The sequence below is a fragment of the Oxyura jamaicensis genome, chromosome Z (genome assembly GCF_011077185.1).
Source record: "Oxyura jamaicensis isolate SHBP4307 breed ruddy duck chromosome Z, BPBGC_Ojam_1.0, whole genome shotgun sequence".
In the NCBI taxonomy this organism is placed as follows: domain Eukaryota; kingdom Metazoa; phylum Chordata; class Aves; order Anseriformes; family Anatidae; genus Oxyura; species Oxyura jamaicensis.
In genome coordinates, this window is record NC_048926.1 from 22,319,139 (window position 1) to 22,339,645 (window position 20,507).

Here is a 20,507-nt window from a genome sequence, read left to right on the forward strand (position 1 = left end):
AATAAAATAAAATAAAATAAAATAAAATAAAATAAAATAAAATAAAAGCAATACAGTTGCTCAGAAATGATTAATTCCTACTACTAATTATGCAGTAGATAGCATCTTGCAACTATTCAGGGAGTTCTCAAAAAGTATTCAGAGGTAGCCCTATCATTCTGTAGCATAGTTTCAGCTCCATAGCTTGTAGAAGACAAAAACTAGTCATTAAATTAAAGAGGTTAATCAAAGTGTACCCCACATCTCTCCCAAATGATCTAAGTACAGAAGAAGGTAACATAAAAATATTAAAACCTTTTTCTAAGATCCTGTGTCATCTACTGGAAGTAAATCTATTCCATCTTTAGATCTCAGTTCTCACTACTTGCAAGTACAACCATCCTGAAGACTTTTTAATAAATAGAGACCTTCAAAATGTTTTCATACTGGATAGCATAAAGCAACAGTTCAGACAAAGACTAACTATTTCTGCATTATCACAGCTAGACCATTCTCCTTGGGTAACTAGATGTTGATACATAAAACTTTACAAGTTCTGTGAAGTAAGGCTCAACCGCTTGTATCTATGACTAGTTTTTCAGAGTAGTAGGACTGTTTGTTCCATTTATTTATGGATGATACCTGTGCATACCCTAAAAGTAGGTGCTAAAAAGAAAACAAAAACAAACAAGCAAACAACAACAACAAAAAAAAAAACGGAACCCTACACAACCTCTAAACTATCTGTTAAAATTTTGATTAGGAAAAGCAGTTAGAAAGTGAGCATGGGTGAACTAATTTAGAGTGTGATTTTTATTTTTATTTTTATTTTTTGGTTTGTGTTGCAAGCAAGTTGTCATTGTTAATGACAATTGTTAATGAAAAAGACCATATTTATAGGGTGAAAAAAAAAAAAAAAAAAAAAAAGTTGATAAGTAAAAGTATATAAACAATGCTCTTCAGATAATCCTATGTTCAGTAAAACACTAGCTGGATGCCCATGACTTTCAGTTCCAGCTTTTCTTTGACAGCGCATACTTTCTCTGATTTAACTCTAATTCTGAGATGAGGTATTACACTCCCCAGATGTCATTCCAGAACATCACTGAACAGTTATGTTTATTTCTCAGTTCAGTGTCCTGGATGGCTCAGGACAACATTCAGATAGGAATCCATCATGTCTCCTGTTTACAGTGATATTCCACACCTTCCTAACCAGTTTTTAATTGCCATCATGGCCACCACATTTTGATATTCCTATGTGCAGGATTCCTACAGGACATACTAGATACTGTCTTTATCTTTTGTGCATTTAATGATTTTTCCTGAGCAAATATAAAGGAATGACAGAAGTATCAAAGGTCATGCAATAATTAAGAGGTTTGCTTTTCACATTGGTGTGTTTAAATAAGTGTTCGGCTTATGTTTGTCAGAGAACAAATTTTCTTGATCAGACAGTTACACTGAAACCCAAATTCTCACCACAAAATGGAAGATCTAAAAATAAAAATCACAACCTTTCTGTTCCCAGTGTAGAAGGAACAGCTTTGACATTCTTTTATGAGCACTGTACAATATGAGAGCAAAAACCACAGTCAGAACTATTTCACGGAAGATGCAGCTCCCAGTGAAAGAATAATGGGAAAAAAATAAAATAAAAAATCCAGGTAATTCCAGTGACAGTGGTTAAAGCTCAGCTGAAGGCACTCACATACTGCAGTGACAACAGTGATACTGGAACCCTGACCGAACTTGAAGTTCATGTGATGCCACTTTGAGCATGGTGCATTCAGGAACAGAAGGCTAGATATCAGATGTAACAGATTCCTAATGTTGCTGTGTAGCTGTGCAAGTACAAAATCTGATTTTAAGCTTGCAACACCACTTCTTAACACTTTTTGCTTCCTCAACAGTTTTTGAGGGAAAATAATAAATAAATCCCGGAGAATTGCTTATTATTTTAATTAATTAATTAATATTTAAATAAATAAATCCTGAAGTCAGAATCCTGACTGCAGAATCCACGTCTTCTAACGATTTCTGCAAAAATCCCTCCTCTACCACGAGCTGCGCCCTTCTCACCGCGGCCACCAGGAGGGGGCGAACAGAGGGGCGGGAAGCGCGGGCGGGCAGGGCGGTGGCGGCAGGGGGGCTCCCCCCCCCCCCCCCGCGGTGTGTCCCTTCCCGGTAGGTGCCGGCCCTCTGCCGCTTCTCTTCCCTCCGACGTCGGTGCTCGGCGGGGTGATGGCGAAGCCGGGAGCTGCTGCGGCGAGCCGGGAGCTGCCAGCCACGGCGGCGGGGCGCAGGCCCCTCAGGGGGCGAGGCGCCGCCCTGTGGCGGCAACGGCCGTTGGCTCTGAGGCGAGGGCCGGGGCCTCAGGGCGGCGCTGCCGGCTCGTGGCACCGCGCTCGTTTCCTGAAGTAAAGAGAAAGCCTGAGCAGTTTTGTTTCTTTGGCAGATAGCCCATCTACATCAACTAGCTTGTAGGAATTTTATCTATATACTCCACGACGGCATCCAGTCCATCTTGGCTCAGATGCCTGTGTATAAATGTGCAAACTCATTTGAGCGTATGTGGTATCTTCTTATGTGAAGGACAGCATTTCCCTCACAGGCTGTTTATCACAAATTGCAAGATCTGTACAGGTGCCTCAGGGTCCTGAGAGCGTCTCAAGTGGCACTAGACACTTATGTTTGGGCAACTGATTTGGCCCTTTAGTGTTAGCAACATTTTTCTCATGGCAGTTGGGTGAGGTGTGGGAACCCTTCGTAACATGGATTATCCCGTAACAAACTTGATTAGGGAAATGCAACAGAAGTAGGTTTGCAAGAGGAATACATTTGTTCATCCATAACTAGGTGTGATATTAGTTGTCATGCAATTGTTAATTAAATTTAAATTTAAATTTAAGTTGTTGTTTTTTTTTTTTTTTTAATCTGGATTTGATTTTCATCCTAGAAGATCTGTGTCAGAAAAAGGGGAAAAGGCTATAACCAAACTTTTGCCATTTCAAGAACAATTGCACAGTGATGCACTTACACCTCTTTTTAAAGAGTCTGCTGACCTTATGTCAGTGTAAAAGTGAGATTCTTCATTACGTACTTGAAAATACCCTTCCTATTGTCCATCTTCATGGACAAGAGGCAAGAGAAGCTGTGGAGACATCTGTTCCTGCTGTATCATAGAATCACAGAATCACAGAATAACTTGGGTTGGAAGGCACCTGAAAGATCACCCAGTTCCAACCCCCTTGCCATAAGCAGGGACAAACCCACTAGACCAGGTTCCTCAGAGCCTCATCTATCCTGGCCTTGAACACCTTCAGGGACAGGGCACCTGCAACCTCTCTGGGCAACCTTTTCCAGTGCCTCACCACCCTCTGAGTGAAGAATTTCCTCCTTCATAGGAGAGGTGCTCCAGCTCCTTGATCGTCTTTGTGGCCCTCCTCTGGACCCACGTATCTCAGTTGTTCTCATTACTGAGGAGATGTGTAATGTTGTTTTGGGAAGTTTGTGGTCTTGTTTAAGGACTTTTATGGAAACAACTGACAGGCAAAGAAACTTTTCCTTTGTCAGCAGGCACCTCATAGTCTTCCTTTTCTGCTTCAATAAGAGCTAAGCCAGGTTAAACCTAGGTGGAAAGGAGATATATTCTAGGGATCACAGTGTGGCAAAAGTTGAAAACTCTGACTTTAAACTGTTCCACAGCCCAATAATTTATATTAAAGCTAGAAATCTTTTTTCTGAGGTTTTATTTCCTTGTGTTTTTTTTTTTGTTGTTGTTGTTGTTGTTGTTTGTTTGTTTTTTAATCTCATTTATTACCTCAGTCATACCTCAAGTAAGTGGTACACCTTTCCCCCTTAGTTGGTGATTGTAACCTTTAATATATTTTATTCAAGTTATCCAGCTCTCAGTAACCTTGAGCTCAGATCTAGCCTCATGCTGCCAGTCTCAGACATTTTCTTTTTTGCTCTCTGAATTCATCTAGCTGTAAACTATTAGTCTCATCGACATTTGAGTTGCAGAGTGCAACAACTAGTGATCTCCCCTTCCTGTAATGTGACAACTTTAAGGATTATAGGACTAGGCTTTCTGTGCAGCTTATTTTTTAAAGCTTCTTTCAGACTTATTGCTCCCCAAACTGCCTGATTTTCTTTAGTTTTTACGCTGAGTCTCAGACTGGTAATTGTCTGTTTTTGTTCTGAATTCTTCAAGTCTAATTTTATTACCCCTTCCACCTCTCTACTACTTGAGATTTCACCTTATTTCTTGTCCAAAAAAAAATAAAATAAAATAAAAATAAAAAATAAAAATAAAAATAAAAATAAAAGGAGAGAGAGGAGAGAGAGAGAGAAAAAGACGTTGATCCCAGGAGCAACACTCTTTTGACCTTCTTTTTCCAGATTCAAACCATTAATCTCTTTCAGTTGGGAAAGGTACAGTAACAGCAGAAACCAACTGCAGATGGAATAGATCTGGCAGATGTTCTAGAGAGAGAGAGATCATTATTTAAGATACTGAACACTTTAGAGATTTTGAAAGGTTTGGCAAAACAAATTAGTAGAATTTGAATATAACAGAATAGATTTCCTTAAGGAAGTTAAAGTTATCTATCTAAAGAAAAAATATATCTTTCAAATGATTAAAAGCCTGCTTTTTCTCCTTTGAAAGAAGGAGAAAAATACACAAACTATACAAATACACAAAGGAAAGGAGAAAAGTACACAAATACAGAAAAAGACTTTTTTTGTTAAATCTCAATCTTTCAGCCCCCTTCCAGTCCTAGTCCCTAGTACAAGTAGCCTAGCTCTTAGAAATAAAACTTTATTTCTATAATATATATAAATATATAGAAATAGAAATATATAGAAATATATAATTTATTTCTATAATATATAGAAATAAATCTTGTCCTCCCTACCTTGTTTATTCTGAAGTTGAGCTTAATGCCACAGTAGTTTTGTTTTTTGTTTTTTTTTTTTTTTGTTTGTTTGTTTGTTTATAATTCTAGTACCTCACTAGAGAGATGATCTGAACTGAGGAAGAACCTCAAAAGGAAACTTAAGCACCCTGCAGCAGTTGTAGGGAAAGTTAGCCTATCTATAGCAAACAATCGTGCACTGGTTAGCTAAATACAGTAATAAAATTCTTGTGTCAAGTGCCATATAAGGGAAGTTTTCAAGATAATTTTGAGGTCTGCGAATCACCTGCCATCATCTGAGTTTCTTACACATTGTTTTACATAGTTTCTGTTACATATTATCTGAAGCCTATTTTGGACAGTGCAATTATTAATATTGGAGGCTTCCTGTTATCTTCATAAATATATATTTTTGTTTACCTGCAATTATTACCTCTTTTAATTCTTGACAGGTTTTTTCAAAAAACAGCATTTTACAAGTGTAGATATCTCTTGACTCCTTACATATGCCCAACTCAAGAGTTTAACCCACTCCTTTCTAAAAAACGTGGAAGACTTAAGCCTGCACAGTGACAGTCCTATACACAGTCTGTAGTCCTACATACACACATTTCTTACATATATTGAAAAGAAAAACAGTGCCTTGCTACACTAGTTTTGATAAGTCTGGGCATTTTGTTGTTGTATTGCCATGACTTTTTTCTGTGACATTTCAGCCGAATTAATGTTTGTGGGTTTTGGATCAAATAACTGATTTTGAGTTTAATCTGTTTTCTCAAGAAGTAGAATTGACCCCCAAACCACAGAAAACTCATACTTTTCTAACTAATGTAGGTCATCTGTTTTGGAAAAGATATTTTTCCTGCAAGTGGAATAAAAAAAAGTTAAGATTCAAAAAAGTGATGAAGTAAAGAGAGAGAGAGGAGGAATGTAACATCTGTAAAGTATTCCTTGGTGTTGTCTTTTGGAGTGTATATAAGATCAATTAAGGTGCAATTGTCTCACTGTGAAATGACTAAATTGTTCTGCAGAGTAGAACACCAAAATTTTTTTTTCATGGTACAAAAACTTTATACAATCATAAAAAATCTACGCTGGCTTCATAAGTCTGGAAAGGACTTCACGCTTGATTTGGCTGAAGGAAGAGCTATTTTTTATGGACTTGCTGAGCTTTTTGTAAGAGGGCAAATGACTTACAACAAAAGAGGAAAATGAATGTAGGGCTTTAAAATAACACTGCAAGCAAGTATGGAGCATAGCTTAAACTAGTATTCCCTGCTATATTTAAAACTGTCTTGAAATTTCCCTTTTCTCAGATCTGGGCCGGATACTAAACAATCCATGATGAAATATTTTGAAATAGATGTACATACCAGAAACAATTGCTGAAGCTGATCAGTTTTTCTTGTTTGCATTGTCTCAAGACCATCTGTCTTCAATTTTAAGTAACTGTAATGGAGTTGTCCCCATAACAAGCTATATATATATATATATATAATATATATATATATATATATATTTCCTGTTTTGGTTTGTTTTTTTTTGTTGTTGTTGTTGATTTCTTTTAAGTAAGTATAGTAGTTCTACACAGATAAATTTTGTACTTTGTGAACTATTGTAGCCAGACTAAGAGAACCTCCCTTGAGCCCTAGGGGCCCAGTGAGTCCTTTTACACATTTCACCCCAAAGTGAATCCTGGTGTGCTGAAACATCATGACCTTGCGTAATGCCAACTCACATAGCTGAGTTAATCGCAGGAAATGTTTCTTTAAAGCAACCAGTGCGTGACAAGATATGCAGAACAAAGTGCAGCTGTAATCAGCAATATGCCAACTAAACTGTTCCAGGAGAAGAACCACAATTACAAAAGGAGAAGGGAGGAGTGTGTCAAAACTGGGAAAACTCTGCATGTGACAAGTGAGGTATAAATATACCGAAGACAGCAGCAAATTGAGTTCTTGTTAACAAGCACACTGCTGTCCAAGTGGTAACCACCTGCCAGGAGGGGACATATTTTTCCATACATTTCTTTCCCAGGAAAATAAGTGAGAGACAGTGGTTATGACAGAGTTGACAGAACGGTGAGTGGAATTCCAATTTAGTTCATAGCAGCTAGATAATAACTGTAATTGTAACTGTATACTGTGTTAATTTGGACCAAAAATTCTATCACAAGTTGAAGTAACTGAATTAATACAATTAGTTGATTAACAATTAGGTTGTTTGACTCATAAAGTTAGTTGAACTAAGTTGTTTGACTCTCTTCAATCATGCTACTTTAAAGAACCTGTTAGCTCTGGATAGAAGATATTGATGTAGTCATGTAACAGGATATTGGTGAATTGTAAGAGAGAGAAAATACGGCAAATGGAGGCTTGGACAAATTTTGAGATAACCTTGGCAGGGAAGGATGGGCAAACCCTAAAGAGATTATAGAGAAAAAAAATGTACAGATTCCATTGCATTAAGGTTTGATTTTTGTAATGTCAAACAGCATGTAAAATGAAAAAAAAAAAAAAAAAAAAAAAAAAGTGCATGCACCTTTATTATTTTTAGTTTTTAATTATTATTTTTAGGTTTCAAAGGTTGTTGAAAGACGCATTACAGGTAATTATTGACCAACCTGGAAAGTTATGTGTTAAAAAAAAATAATAAAAAAAAAGAGTAAAATAATGACACACAGGTAAAGTGATATAACCTTCACACTTATGCCAGTGTCCTTTAAGGAAATATAGCACAGCTATAAACACCCGTTTTCATTAGTTATTGAAGAGAGGAAGAGTTAATTGTTCATAGATGAGATAATAACCATGGACCTAATGATGACTAGAGGGTATTAAGTCACCAAAAAACTACTAGGAATTGTGACCTTGGAGAACTCCAAGACATACAAAAGAATATGGCTGAAAGGCCAGGGGAGAGTGTACTAAAATGATTATCCTATGCATGTGACAGTGAAGGAGGAAATATAATCTCCTTGTGGAGCCAGTTTCAAAAACCTGCAAAAAATACTCAGGAAAAACTCACAGAAACTATGCCAGCTGAAGGCCACAATATTAAAAACAAAACAAAAAAATAAATGTAATAGTGTTGGTGTTAATATTCACACACAAATTTTGCTGGTAAGAGTTTGGTTTACATTGTAGAGCCACTTGTAAGGAGTATGTAGGTTGTTGACTCTTCATTATTCCATTACTTTGGCCTGGTGTTGCCTTCATTTCAATTCTTGATCTTGCCACATATTCTGTTTATATGCATTATTTTTTCCTTTCTGAAAATATGCATTTAATTCTGTAACAGATCTGCTGACAATGGATGACAGTCCACGTGGGATGTGTGAAAACTGAAACTAAGAAGGGAAGGAGGGAAGAAATAGCTGGATTTTTAAATCAGAACCTGCTGAATGCCACTTTTTCTGAAAAGTAGGCATTTTAGTTCTGGTTTGAGTGAAACAATAACATTTGTTATGACACATCAGAATCACTCAAATTATGGCTAAACCAAATAAGAAAAAAATATATTTATTCTAATATTACCTTTTAAAGATTAGCAAACATTAGCTTGGCAGAGAACTGTTCATTGTAGCATTTGCTTGATATGTCATCTAATACACCTGAAATCTTGAGCACTTTAATTCTGTGGCAAAACCTATAGACTTTAATGTACATCTTTGCAAATAAAATGGAAATATAGCCTGAAAAACAAAATTACATGATATTCTCTTTGTTAAAGGAATACATGTTGACAATAGTGATATTTAAATTGATCAAATTATAAAAGCCTTTTCTGAGTATGAAAAACACTCTATTAACATTTATTAACAAGTGGAAAAATGTGAACATTGAAATTCACACCTTACATACCTTTATGAAATACCATTGTAAACAGGACTGCTGTAATGTTACAGAAAAGGTAATCACACTACTATTTAGACAGACTTGATTTCAACAATTAGAGCTGTCTCACCACTACTAAAATATGAGTTACATTTCTGATTTTACCCCTTCCCTAATTTAGTAATTAATTTGATGAACAAATTATAAGCCTGTGTAGAGAAATACTCACCCTAATAAGGGTTCCTCAGTAAACTTCTCGGCCATTCTGGTACAGAAGGCTGTAAAATTTACCTTCAGTTACATGCCTTTAGCTGAAAATTTCAACATCAAGAAACGAAGTACAAAATCCCATTTTCCAGAGGTGGCATGCCAACATAGGATCATAGAAAAATTACACGAGCTCTGAAATCCCCTAACTGCAGTAACCTTTCCAATTTCATTAAGAAATTTTGGGGAGGGGGGGGGGGAGGGAGGAGGGTGTGAGGGTGTGGAAGAGTTGTCTCTTAATTTGTGGCTTAATTAAGCCTTTCCTTTGTTAACAGTACTGGCTTAGGTAGCCCACAACTCCTCTGTTGCCCTCCACAGAATGACTTAGAGAACTGACCCAGTTAAAAATAAGCTCTATTAAGTTACAGCAGCACTAAGACAAGAGTGAACAAGGTAGCCAAAGCCTTTACATTAGTACTTATTAAAAAAAATGTTCCTTACACTATGCTGCTTTATAATCTTATGTAAAGTCATTAGCTAATTAAAGGGTCTAGTCTTTCTTTAGTTATCCAAGCCCATCCCAGAAATCATGATGTATGAATGAAAGTTACAGACCAGACCAAATCCAGTAAGAAAAGAGCAGATGCAAGGACTCAACATCCTCTGACAGATCAATGGAGGAGGTTAGTGATTATTTTTCTTTGTTCTTCTTGTGGCTTCCATGAGTATTTGTCTTTAATGTTCCCTACCACAGCATCTACAATGCAAGTGGAGTTGTCCAATAATTGCCAATAATAAAGGATACTCATCTGGGACATACGTATTTGAAGGAAGGAGTTAGATCTACAGGAAATGCATATCACTCTTAAGAAAGCTTAAATGTTGCTCTTCCTCATCTCTTGATCCGCATGCGACTTACCATCTATATGTCTAATTGCAATGCAGGTGCTACTTATCAGCTGTATGCTACTGGGGTACCAGGTATGAGTTGGATTTTTATGAAATCCAGTTCATAATTGACTTATGAAATTTTGACATGCTTAAAGACTACTCCCCTGACAGCAAATGGTGAATTGTTACCAACTTCAACATAATAGATGCTCACCTCCCACAAGAGGAAAATAATGTTTCTATGGGAGTTTTATTAGAATGAATAGACTTCAAGATTTTTGTCAGATTTAGTCTTCAAATTTGCTGTTTAGATTCATGTAGTTATCAACAACTGCATACTATTTTAATTTAGTACTAAGAATTTTGTAAACAATCTTGCTGGATAGTCATTTACTATTAAGAAATGGTATTTCTTAATCTGTCTCACATAGATGAAATGCCTGCAATTGCAAAAGAACAGAACCTAGGCAGAAGGAAAGGACTTCAAAATTGACAGGTGCTTACTTTTGTTTGTTTTCAATTTGCTCACAGCGATCCTGCCAAAAAAAAATTGAAATCACATGTTTTAAAAATCTATCAGTAGATCAATTTCAGGTTATTTTGAAGGAGCAAACTTTTATTAGTTTCTCATTGCCCCTTCCTTCTCCACTTCTGCGCCTGAATGATATTTCATATTTGCATTTACCAATTAGTACATGTAAATAGAAAATGTTATGCAAAACATATACATTTAAGGAATTAAAAACAAATAATTCAAACATTTCTAAATTTGATTTAGCCTTTCCAACATTAAGCATATTTACATCCAAATCTTCTAACACAAAGACTTGCAAATTAAAGTGTGCTATATCATAATGTAAAGGATTGAAAACACAACTGATCACAACTGAACTAAGTCGAAAAACTAGTTCAACTTGCATGGTTGAATTCTAATAAACCGGGAATAGGAGGGTTTTTTTAAAATGTTTCATTTAATAATTTGAAGCACTAACATTTCCAAATAGATTTCTTCAAAAAATATATATCATTTTAAAACAACAGCATTGCAAAGCATAAATAGGTTAGATTTAACAGGAAAATCATCCCACTTTAGAAGTGAGAGCAAAAATAGGCCAGCACATTAGTCACTACTAGAACTGTCTGAGCTGTCAGAAGATGAACTTTTTTCCTTTCGTCTCTTCTTTTTTTCCTTTTTATGATGTTTTCCTTTCTTAGATTTATTCTTCTTCTCCTTTTTCCTTTCCTTCTTGTGTGATTTTTGTTTTTTCGGCTTTGGACTATCCTCTTCAGCAGCACTTGATGAGGAAGACCTAGACCAAATTAAACACTGACAGATAGTTGGAGAAGGAAAAATGCTACAAGATTTTATTATTATTTCAGTATTCATACAATGTTGCAAATCAAATTTGGTGAAGAATTTATACAGAAGCATCCAGTGGAAAATTTATGGTATCTCAGTCTGCATGTTCAACTGAGCAATGACTGTTCTAATTAGTCTATCATGCTAGAAAAGCAGTATGTTTACAATGCAGATTAATTGGTTAGGCGAGTTGTGTGTTTTTGCAACCTTCACTAAGAAAAAGATGAAGTGTACAGACCTCAAAAAAAACAAGTGACAGTATGACACTAAAGAAGAGCTTCCAGCTTGTAAAGTATCACATGATCAGTCCCAAAGATATGGCAATACCTTAGGAGAAACCTTCATGCATTTCACATATACAAAAATCTAAGAGAAATAGCTATGACAGATTTGGATTCTCTTGCAGCTGGTATTATTTGTCTCTAACCAGCAGTGATGATGGAAATGACTCTATACATGCAAGAATTAAAATGACAATAAAAGGAATGTTTCAATTATTGTACTCAAGTTCTTGAGTTGTTCAGAATTACTGTTCTGTCCTACTGTTTCCAGGATAAACTATTAACTTCTTGCATGTAAAGACTACCGCCAGCAGACTAGCATTTCTGTACTCTTCATTAAGTGTTAGAGCTACATTATGTAAGTAAGGAAGGGGGGAAAATGCCAATGCAGCCAATGTAAAATCCCATTGCTTTATTTTATCTCCAAAGAACACCTTACTTTGGCCTCCAAATACATTTCACATTTCCAGGTTCTCAGTGCAGTTCCTGGGTTGTTATCTCATCAACAGTCCTAAAATCCATTGTCTCATCTGAAGATCAGTCAGCAGGCCAAAACTCAAGTTCACAATAAATAGGGTATTGTGACCTTCTCTTTGAAACCAGACTAAGGCTTTCTTAGGCTTTTACAGCAACAGGAATGTTAAAACTCAGTACATGCTTATCAAAAGGAAAACTGTAGTTTTGCTTGTTAAGCTACTCACAGAAAACAAGGGTGTGCATATGTGCACACACATGCACAGAGAGAAATTTAGGGTCCTGTAAGCTTTTCCATATAAGCTAAGCTGGGGACCAACCCCATAGTCCTCCTGACTCCTTGCTCTCCTTTCCCCACATCTTGCCCAGTGTTGGGTAGTCAAAAAGTCAAAAAAAGGTAGTCAAAAGTTCTGTTTTCTCAGAACTGCACACCTCCAGAACTACTATGTTGTGCTAGAGTTTTCAAGACATCCATTATCCTAACTCCACAGCAGAAGCCTGTGGCTTCACCATTATTCAAAGAACAAACAAGTTTTCACTGGATAATGGGAAGTTTTTCCAATCAAAAAGGTTCTTGCCAAACCCACTGGATTCAAAGCAGCAATATTTTCTGAAACAAAAACCCCACCCAAACATCAGAATATTTCTAAATTACTGTTTTGAAATTTAAATAGGTGTATGAACGAGTTACCTTTTCCTTGGTCTCTTTAATTTTGGTTTTTCTTTGCTTTTTCTTTTTTGTTTCTTCTTTTCCTCCTCCTCATTTAAATCTATGGATAAAAAATAAAAGTTTATGACATTTCAGACTGAATTATGAAGAGCATTAAAAAAATGGCTGCAGTAGTAATGTAAAGTTACAATAAAATTATTGTTTTTCTTTTCTCCAAATTCTGGTCTAGTATATTCATTTCAGAAATATTTTACACAGTAGTAGAATTTAATATACAACTTACATTCCAAGGACATTTATCTGAACACCTAGAATGAAGGACACCCTGTAAAACACAACTTTAGGTTTTCATATCCATTCTTCTGTATTTTAAAGGACTTGTACTAGTCTGAAATCAGGTCATGTAACTTGAAGGTACAGAAAAAAATAGACATATTCTCATAGGCTTACTTGAACTCACACAGCCTTATTTCACACTTCACAAATAGCTGTAACTAAGATAAATCTGATTTAACTGTCAATGTAACATCTATGAACATGATGGGAAAGTCACTCTTCATCTGACCTTTCCCCACTGTCTGTGCAGTTGTATAAAAAGCTAAATACAGGATAGAAATATTGACATCCAGTTAAAGCAATCAAGAACAGAGAGCAATTAATACACAGGTCCTCCTCAAATGAATAAATAGTAAGTACTTATTTTGGCAATGCAGTAAACAAGAAACACTGACAAAAATAACTTGTGCAAAATGAGAGTTGCCTCCATCATTTCTCCTCCCTACATATCATTCGTTACTAGAACTGAGTTTAGGGTCTGCAATACGAGAGCAACAGAACAAAACAAGATGTTTGAATTAAGGGAAAGAAGAAAATTATTTAATTTAGAACATACTATAACACAACAACCTACACTTCTTTGAGGAACAGCTTCTTCTGAATTCAAATTCAAATGAAGCAAATTATCTGTTAACTAATGAATGCACCTTTTTCTGACAAACAGTTGATGCACAGACCTTCCAAACAGAGATCAGTACTTCTCCAAATATCAATGCTGAAATTCAATTGGCTACCTGTTTCAGTCAGATAGCTAAAATATTACATAGGAACTAGAGAGCAACTGAACTACTGCATTTGTCATTACTTTTAAGAGTTGCTGTCAACTTGTTCAAACTACATGTTTAAACTACATGTTCAAGATGTTCAAACTACATGTATTCACAGGATCAACTCAAAATATCCATGTCATGTTATTCTAAGCAGCTGCTTATTAATAGTCTTACAATCTTTTGCATTTAAGAAGCCCGTTTTTGGAATGTTCCAAATGGGTACATTATTAATTTCTTGTGAAAGGAATTAATAAATGCATAGAATCATTCCTCTGAAGTGTAAACATAAGATGTAGAAGATTTATCTTTAAAGCAAAGACTAAAAGAACCAATAGTAATTTTAAAAAGAATAAAATGATAGATCCGGTACATCAGAAGGCCATTATCTGATTTAAAGAAAATTAATTAAAAATAAAAAACCTACTCTTTTTCTCACGCATGGCTTGCAATCTCTGTAGTTCTTCTTCCTCACTGTCTTCACTGCTAGTGCTGCTAACATCCAAAACAATATCTCTTTGAGGATCCACTCGGAGGAAGTTTCGGCATTCAAATGTCAGATGACCAGCTGAACAAAACAAAAATTCAGAAAGAAATTCAGAAAAATTACCAAACAGTATAAAAAAAGCTTTAGTATTATTCAGTTTTGGTAAAAGAAAAAAAGGTTAGTCTAGGCTTCAATCAGTTAACAAGGCAGGAGAGTGAATCCTTTGAAAATGCCTCAAAGAATTTTGAGAGGCTGTACAATGGTATTCCATCTAACGATGCTTTATGACCACTCTTGTATTTCTGTTAGTTTAAAGATTTTGACCAAGCTTTACTTCCTATTTCTTCAATGGTATCAGATTCTTCCTGAAGAAATTACTTAAAAGCAGGAAGCAAAATAGTACAAGTGTGTTACACTGCTCTTTCTGTCTCCCTTTAGTGAAACAGAAGAATTTCATTCCCTTTTGAGACAACATTTATTTTTAACGACCCATACATAATACTGATTAAGCTATTACTTGACTAGTATTTTTAGTTTTCTAAATTACAAATTACATCTCAGTAATCATGGCCAGAGTTAGACTCCTTGAAGCTGCATACACCTACTGGAAATACTAACAAAAAATAAAACAAATTTAAGATACGGGTTGTGAGAAACTAAGATAAAGATACAGGAGGTCAAGTAGCACTTGAAACAAACTCAGCTTATCAAAAAAACTTGCATCTTAAAGACAGAACTTCTAGGAACATAATATAGGCTAGTGATTTGACTACAAGTTTCCTTTTCTTCCAGAAATCTTCTGACATTGCACCTTCAAATGAACCACTACATCTATTTTGATACTCTGTTCCTTTCAGTGACTGCACTGACAAAATTTCTTGGAAGCAAAGTCTTCAGTGAAAGAACCAAGCATGCTTTTTTCCCTTCAACCCACATAACATTCAAAAAATAAATAAAATAGCATGAATTACAGTGTTAAAAGTTCAATGCAATTCACAATGGCTCAGCGTCCACCCCTCCTTTTTCCAAAAAAACAGGACTTAGTGAGTAACAAATTAAAATCTTCACTAAGACACATCTGTGTTCATCAGGAGAGTAGCCACAGACATACTTTTATGAACAGAACATAATGAAGAGCATGAGCTAAATGCTAGCTACAGAAGTTACAAGTAATAAAATAAACTGTTTCTTGCAATATAGAATGCGCAAAGAAGTAGGCTTTCTGAGCGTAGAAGATCATGCAGATTTTTTTTTTTTTCTTTCAAAACACATTGGACATTCCTTGGCCAAAAAAGCTTGCTTGAGCCTTCAATGAGACTCTGAAGATGCACAAATGCTGATCTCAGTAAGTACTACTGTATATATCAAAGCCAATGCTTGAAATTCAATGACATTGTAAATTCACTACATATGAATACAGTAGCTTACTTTTTATTTATCTCAAGAAACTTAAGTCTTCAAAAACAGCAACAGGTGCAGGGAGAAAGAGAATGAAAAGGAAATTAAACAAAAATATATGGTAGCTTAACCTGACAATTGTCTATGCAACAAGAGAGGAAACTTTTTCTATTCAAAAAGTAGTTCCATCACCATAAATTGAAAAAAAAAAAAACACTGCATCATCACATTGCTTACTACAGACTTACGGTAGCCGCATTTCTTGCATCCCGCTCTAATGTTATCTTTATTTCCACCTGAAAGATAAAAATCCAGAAATTACGTGTTACTGACATAACTCTTAAGTTCCTTTTAAATCTGGCTTGACAACATCAACATGCAGACCAGAGTGACAGCCCCTTAGAATTCTGGCAGAGTTGCCTTCTATACCTATGTGAGCCCACAGTTAAGTTAGACATAGTAAGATGTAACTCAGAAAAAGAGAAGCTCTGGAAACCTCCCCCTAAAAAGATCAATGTTATTTTAAAATCAGCTGAGTCTATTCATAATGAAAGTCAAAACAGAATTCCCAAAATCAAAGCCAAGCCAACACACTGTCCTTAAACTGAACAGAGCATGAATAACACAGACACTTAAACAGCTGTATACACAGTTTTCTGAATAACTAATTCCTTCATTTAAATAAATAACCAAACATAACGAGAATAATGACAAATTAGAGAACCAGAGAGGAAGTACATCAGCTCCACAAGTTTGGACTTTAATTTACTGAGACAAGCATTGCCTTTAGAAAATTGTATTCAAAGTAGCAGACAAGTATTCAAACCCCAGTCTTCTGTAGACCCCCAAACCTCAGTACTACATAACTTCTTTGTGGTTTACAAATTCAGCAGTGTTTACTTATTTTATAAGTGACTGTCTTTTAAGGAAAACCTGTGAGGAATAAGAAGACAAGAAACACGGAAGAAAGTATCACGAAACAAGGAACAAAAATACACCTGCTTCTCCCAGTGCTATACCAAAAACAAACAAACAAACAAACAAAAACTCTGAACAGCATCTGCTGGTTCAGTTCAAAAGCAAGACCTCCCAAACTACCTACTTTGTCTCAGTTTTCTGAAATATTCAATAAACTTCAGCCCTAGTGTGTAACTGACCTGTAGGTACAGAAAGATTCACTGTTCATGCAAGGGAAGTCAGTCATGCACACACTACATATGCAGGTGCCATTTGTCAGGATTTCCACCAAAATCACACAGCACATGACCAGAGTAGCGCTGAATTTGTTAAAACCTGTAAGTCAGAAAACTGACACCGGCTCTCGTTTTAGCAGACTGGTGCAAGTCGTATATCCTTACCGAAAGCTACATCACACAACACACACATATTTTTAAGAGAGAAACAGCAGGGAAACAAGCATCAAGACACAAAAAACGTGTGTCCAAGAAATATGGAAGTGTATAGCAGCTAAACTTTTACACAGCAGTAAAAGCAGGAATCACAGTAAGACCTGTATCTTACTAGAGCCTGTTGACTAAGTCTGAAAAATTTAAGACGCCCCCCACACCACACCTGCCTAGGTTTACTAGGTCTTGATTGCTCCCACCAAACTCTCGAGGCTGAAATTCTATTATTATTATTTTGGCTTTAAATAACGTTGCTAGAAATGCAGTTTTATGGAATTAAAATCAAATGAGCTACTAGAAGCTTCTCTTTCTCACTTCTTCCCAACTGTTAACACTTGAGAAAAACAGCAACTGAGAGAGCAACAACCATCACTAAGGGAGGGCGTCACTCATTCAGCGGGTCACAAGGCTGCAAAAAAAGCTCTGCAAACCTTTGAATGCAAACATGAGATCTCTTCCTTAAGAAACTCCCTCCTTCCTAGAATGGCAGCGAGTTTATTCAGATTTTCTTTTCTTATGAAATGTTTTTTTTGTTTTGTTTTGTGTTTTTTTTTTTGAGCTCTTAGCAAGATTCAGACTTACTCAGTTTTCTCCAGCTGAACAGTCCTCATGTCTCAGGAAAAAGGAAAAAAAAAAAAAAAAAGAAAGAAAGAAAGAAAGAAAGAAACCATACGTGGGGCTGGCGTAGACCTAGAACACCTTGCGCGCACGGTGGCCGCTTTTTGGCTGCAGCGTCTCCCCGCTGCTCCCCCACTCCCCGCCGAAACAACAGCCCGGTGGAGGCAGGGGCAGGGGCAGAGCCGAGCGCGACGGGAGCGCCCCGGTAGGGCCGACCCGCGGCGCTCACCAACCCCAGGGCCGGCGGCAGCAGGGCACCAGCCCCGGCAGCAACGCTGCTCGGCGCGGACCGCTCCTCAGGAGAGGTGCGGAAGAGAAGCGAGAGAAAGAAATAAAGAAAGAAAGAATAAATAAATAGCCGAGCAAACAAACCACGCGCGCACACAGCCCCGGCCGCCCTCCCCTCCTCACGGCCCCCGCTGCGGCAGAGCCTCGCCCCGAGCCGCCGCCGCCATCCCCTCACCGGGCAGCGCCATGGCGCCTCCCGCGCTGTCCCCGCCGGCACGGCACGGCGCGGCCCCGCCGCCTCTCCCCGCCGGAAGGCTTTTCCCGGCGCACTGTCGGGCCGTGCTACTCGCAGGGAGGAAGGGACAACTCAACGCCGGGAGGAAGCCACAGGGAGGGGCTGAGCTGCGTGGAACGGCTTTCGGATCTTTTTAATAAGAGATTTCTCATCATCTGTCCCCGCTGTGCCTCCGGTCGGGGACCGAGCCCTGTCTTCTTGTCTTGGGCGACCTCCCCCTCTGCCTGGGCAGCATGGAGGCGCCCAAGATGGCGGGCGGCTGGGGGCTGTGTCGAGAGTAGAAGCACGGCGTTGGGCGCGGGCAGGGGTTGGGGCTGTCCCCGTGGGACGCTCTTTTCACCACCATGAGCAACATCTACATCCAGGAGCCCCCCACCAACGGCAAGGTGAGGCGACGCGAGGGGCTGGGGCTCCCGCCGCCTTTGGGAGACTGGAGGAAGGAACCGCGTGCTGCAGGGGGCCAGGGGACAGGCGAGGAGGGGACGTGCGTCCCGTGGGGGTGGCGGTGGTTCCCGTGTGCTGCCTCGGTGAATGGGGTGTGTGGTAGCGTGCAAAGATGTGCTTGAGTCGAACATGAGCCAACAGTGTGCCGAGGTGGCCAAGAAGGCCAACAGCATCCTGGCTTGTATGAGGAATAGTGTAGCCAGCAGGAGCAGAGGTGATCGTCCCCCTGTACTCTGCTCTGGTGAGGCCGCCCCTCGAGTACTGTGTTCAGCTTTGGGCCCCTCACTACAAGGAGGACATCGAGGCCTTGGAGTGTGACCTTCTGTTCACTAACAGAGAAGGACTGGTGGGAGATGTGCTGGTCGGGGGCTGTCTTGGGCAGAGTGACCACAAAATGAGTTCTCGATACTTGGCAAAGTCAGGAAGGGGATCAGTAAAACCGCTGTCTTGGACTTCCGGAGGGCTGACTTTGAGCTGTTCAGGACACTGGTTGGCAAAGTCCCTTGGGAGGTGGTTCTGAAGGACAGAGGAGCCCAGGAGGGCTGGGCGCTCTTCAAGAAAGAAATCTTAATGGCTCAGGAGCGGTCTGTCCCCATGTGCCCAAAGACGAGCCAGCACGGAAGAAGATCGGCCTGGCTGACCAGAGAGCTGTGGCTTGAGCTTAGGAGAAAAAAAAGGGTTTACAATCTTTGGAAAAGAGGGCGGGCCACTCAGGGGGACTACAAGGATGCTGTGAGGCAGTGCAGGGACAAAATCAGAAAGACAAAGCTCATCTGGAGCTCAATCTGGCCACTGCTGTTAAGGACAACAAAAAATGTTTTTATAAATACATCAACACAAAAAGGAGGACTAAGGAGAATCTCTACCCTTTACAGGATGCGGGGGGAAACTTAGTAACCAGAGATAAGGAAAAAGCTGAGGTGCTTAACGCCTTCTTTGCCTCAGTCTTGAACAGCAAAACCAGTTGTTCTCTGGACACCCAGTACCCTGAGCTGGTGGAAGGGGATGGGGAGCAGAATGTGGCCCCCACAATCCACGAGGAAATGGTTGGCAACCTGCTACAGCATTTGGATGTATGCAAGTCGATGGGGCCGGATGGGATCCACCCGAGGGTACTGAGAGAACTGGCGGAGGAGCTGGCCAAGCCGCTTTCCATCATTTATTGGCAGTCCTGGCTATCGGGGGAGGTCCCACTTGACTGGCAGATAGCAAACTTGATGCCCATCTACAAGAAGGGCCAGAGGGTAGACCCGGGGAACTATAGGCCTGTTAGTTTAACATCAGTGCCAGGGAAGCTCATGGAGCAGATTATCTTGGGTGTCATCATGTGGCAGTTGCAGGGCAAGCAGGCGATCAGGCCCAGTCAGCATGGGTTTATGAAGGGCAGGTCCTGCTTGACGAACCTGATCTCCTTCTATGACAAGGTGACACGCTTAGTGGATGAGGGAAAGGCTGTGGACGTGGTCTACCTTGACTTCAGTAAGGCATTTGACACCATCCCCCACAGCATTCTCCTCAGGAAACTGGCTGCTCATGGCTTGGACTGGTGCACACTTTGTTGGGTTAAGAGCTAGCTGGATAGCCGGGCCCAGAGAGTTGTGGTGAATGGAGTCAAATCCAGCTGGAGGCTGGTCACTAGTGGAGTCCCCCAGGGCTCGGTACTGGGACCAGTCCTCTTGAACATCTTCATCGATGATCTGGACGAGGGGATCGAGTGCGCCCTCAGCAAGTTTGCAGACGACACCAAGTTAGGTGCGTGTGTTGATCTGCTCGAGGGTAGGAAGGCTCTGCAGGAGGATCTGGATAGGCTGGAGTGATGGGCCGAGGCCAACGGTATGAAGTTCAAAAAGGCCAAGTGCCAGGTCCTGCACCTGGGGCACAACAACCCCAAGCAGAGCTACAGGCTGG

General features: G+C 39.0%; 2 protein-coding genes across 2 annotated transcripts in view; one reads left to right on the plus strand and one right to left on the minus strand.

Annotated features, from left to right (window-relative positions):
• Positions 1 to 8,406: 8,406 nt before the first annotated feature.
• On the minus strand, positions 8,407 to 18,229 carry SREK1IP1 (SREK1 interacting protein 1). Its single transcript, XM_035309112.1, has 5 exons — positions 18,096 to 18,229; positions 15,857 to 15,904; positions 14,151 to 14,291; positions 12,642 to 12,720; positions 8,407 to 11,145 (listed from the first exon to the last, which is right to left on the minus strand). Exons 1-5 carry the CDS (start codon positions 18,106 to 18,108, stop codon positions 10,956 to 10,958), a joined length of 471 nt encoding a protein of 156 aa, XP_035165003.1. The 5' UTR covers positions 18,109 to 18,229; the 3' UTR covers positions 8,407 to 10,955.
• A 111-nt stretch (positions 18,230 to 18,340) lies between these two features.
• CWC27 (CWC27 spliceosome associated cyclophilin) overlaps positions 18,341 to 20,507 on the plus strand; it is a 126,346-nt gene continuing 124,179 nt past the window's right edge. The window contains exon 1 of the mRNA XM_035309109.1: positions 18,341 to 18,541. Within this exon, the coding sequence (XP_035165000.1) occupies positions 18,500 to 18,541 (42 nt within the window). The 5' untranslated portion in view covers positions 18,341 to 18,499. The remainder of the gene's footprint in view (positions 18,542 to 20,507) is intronic.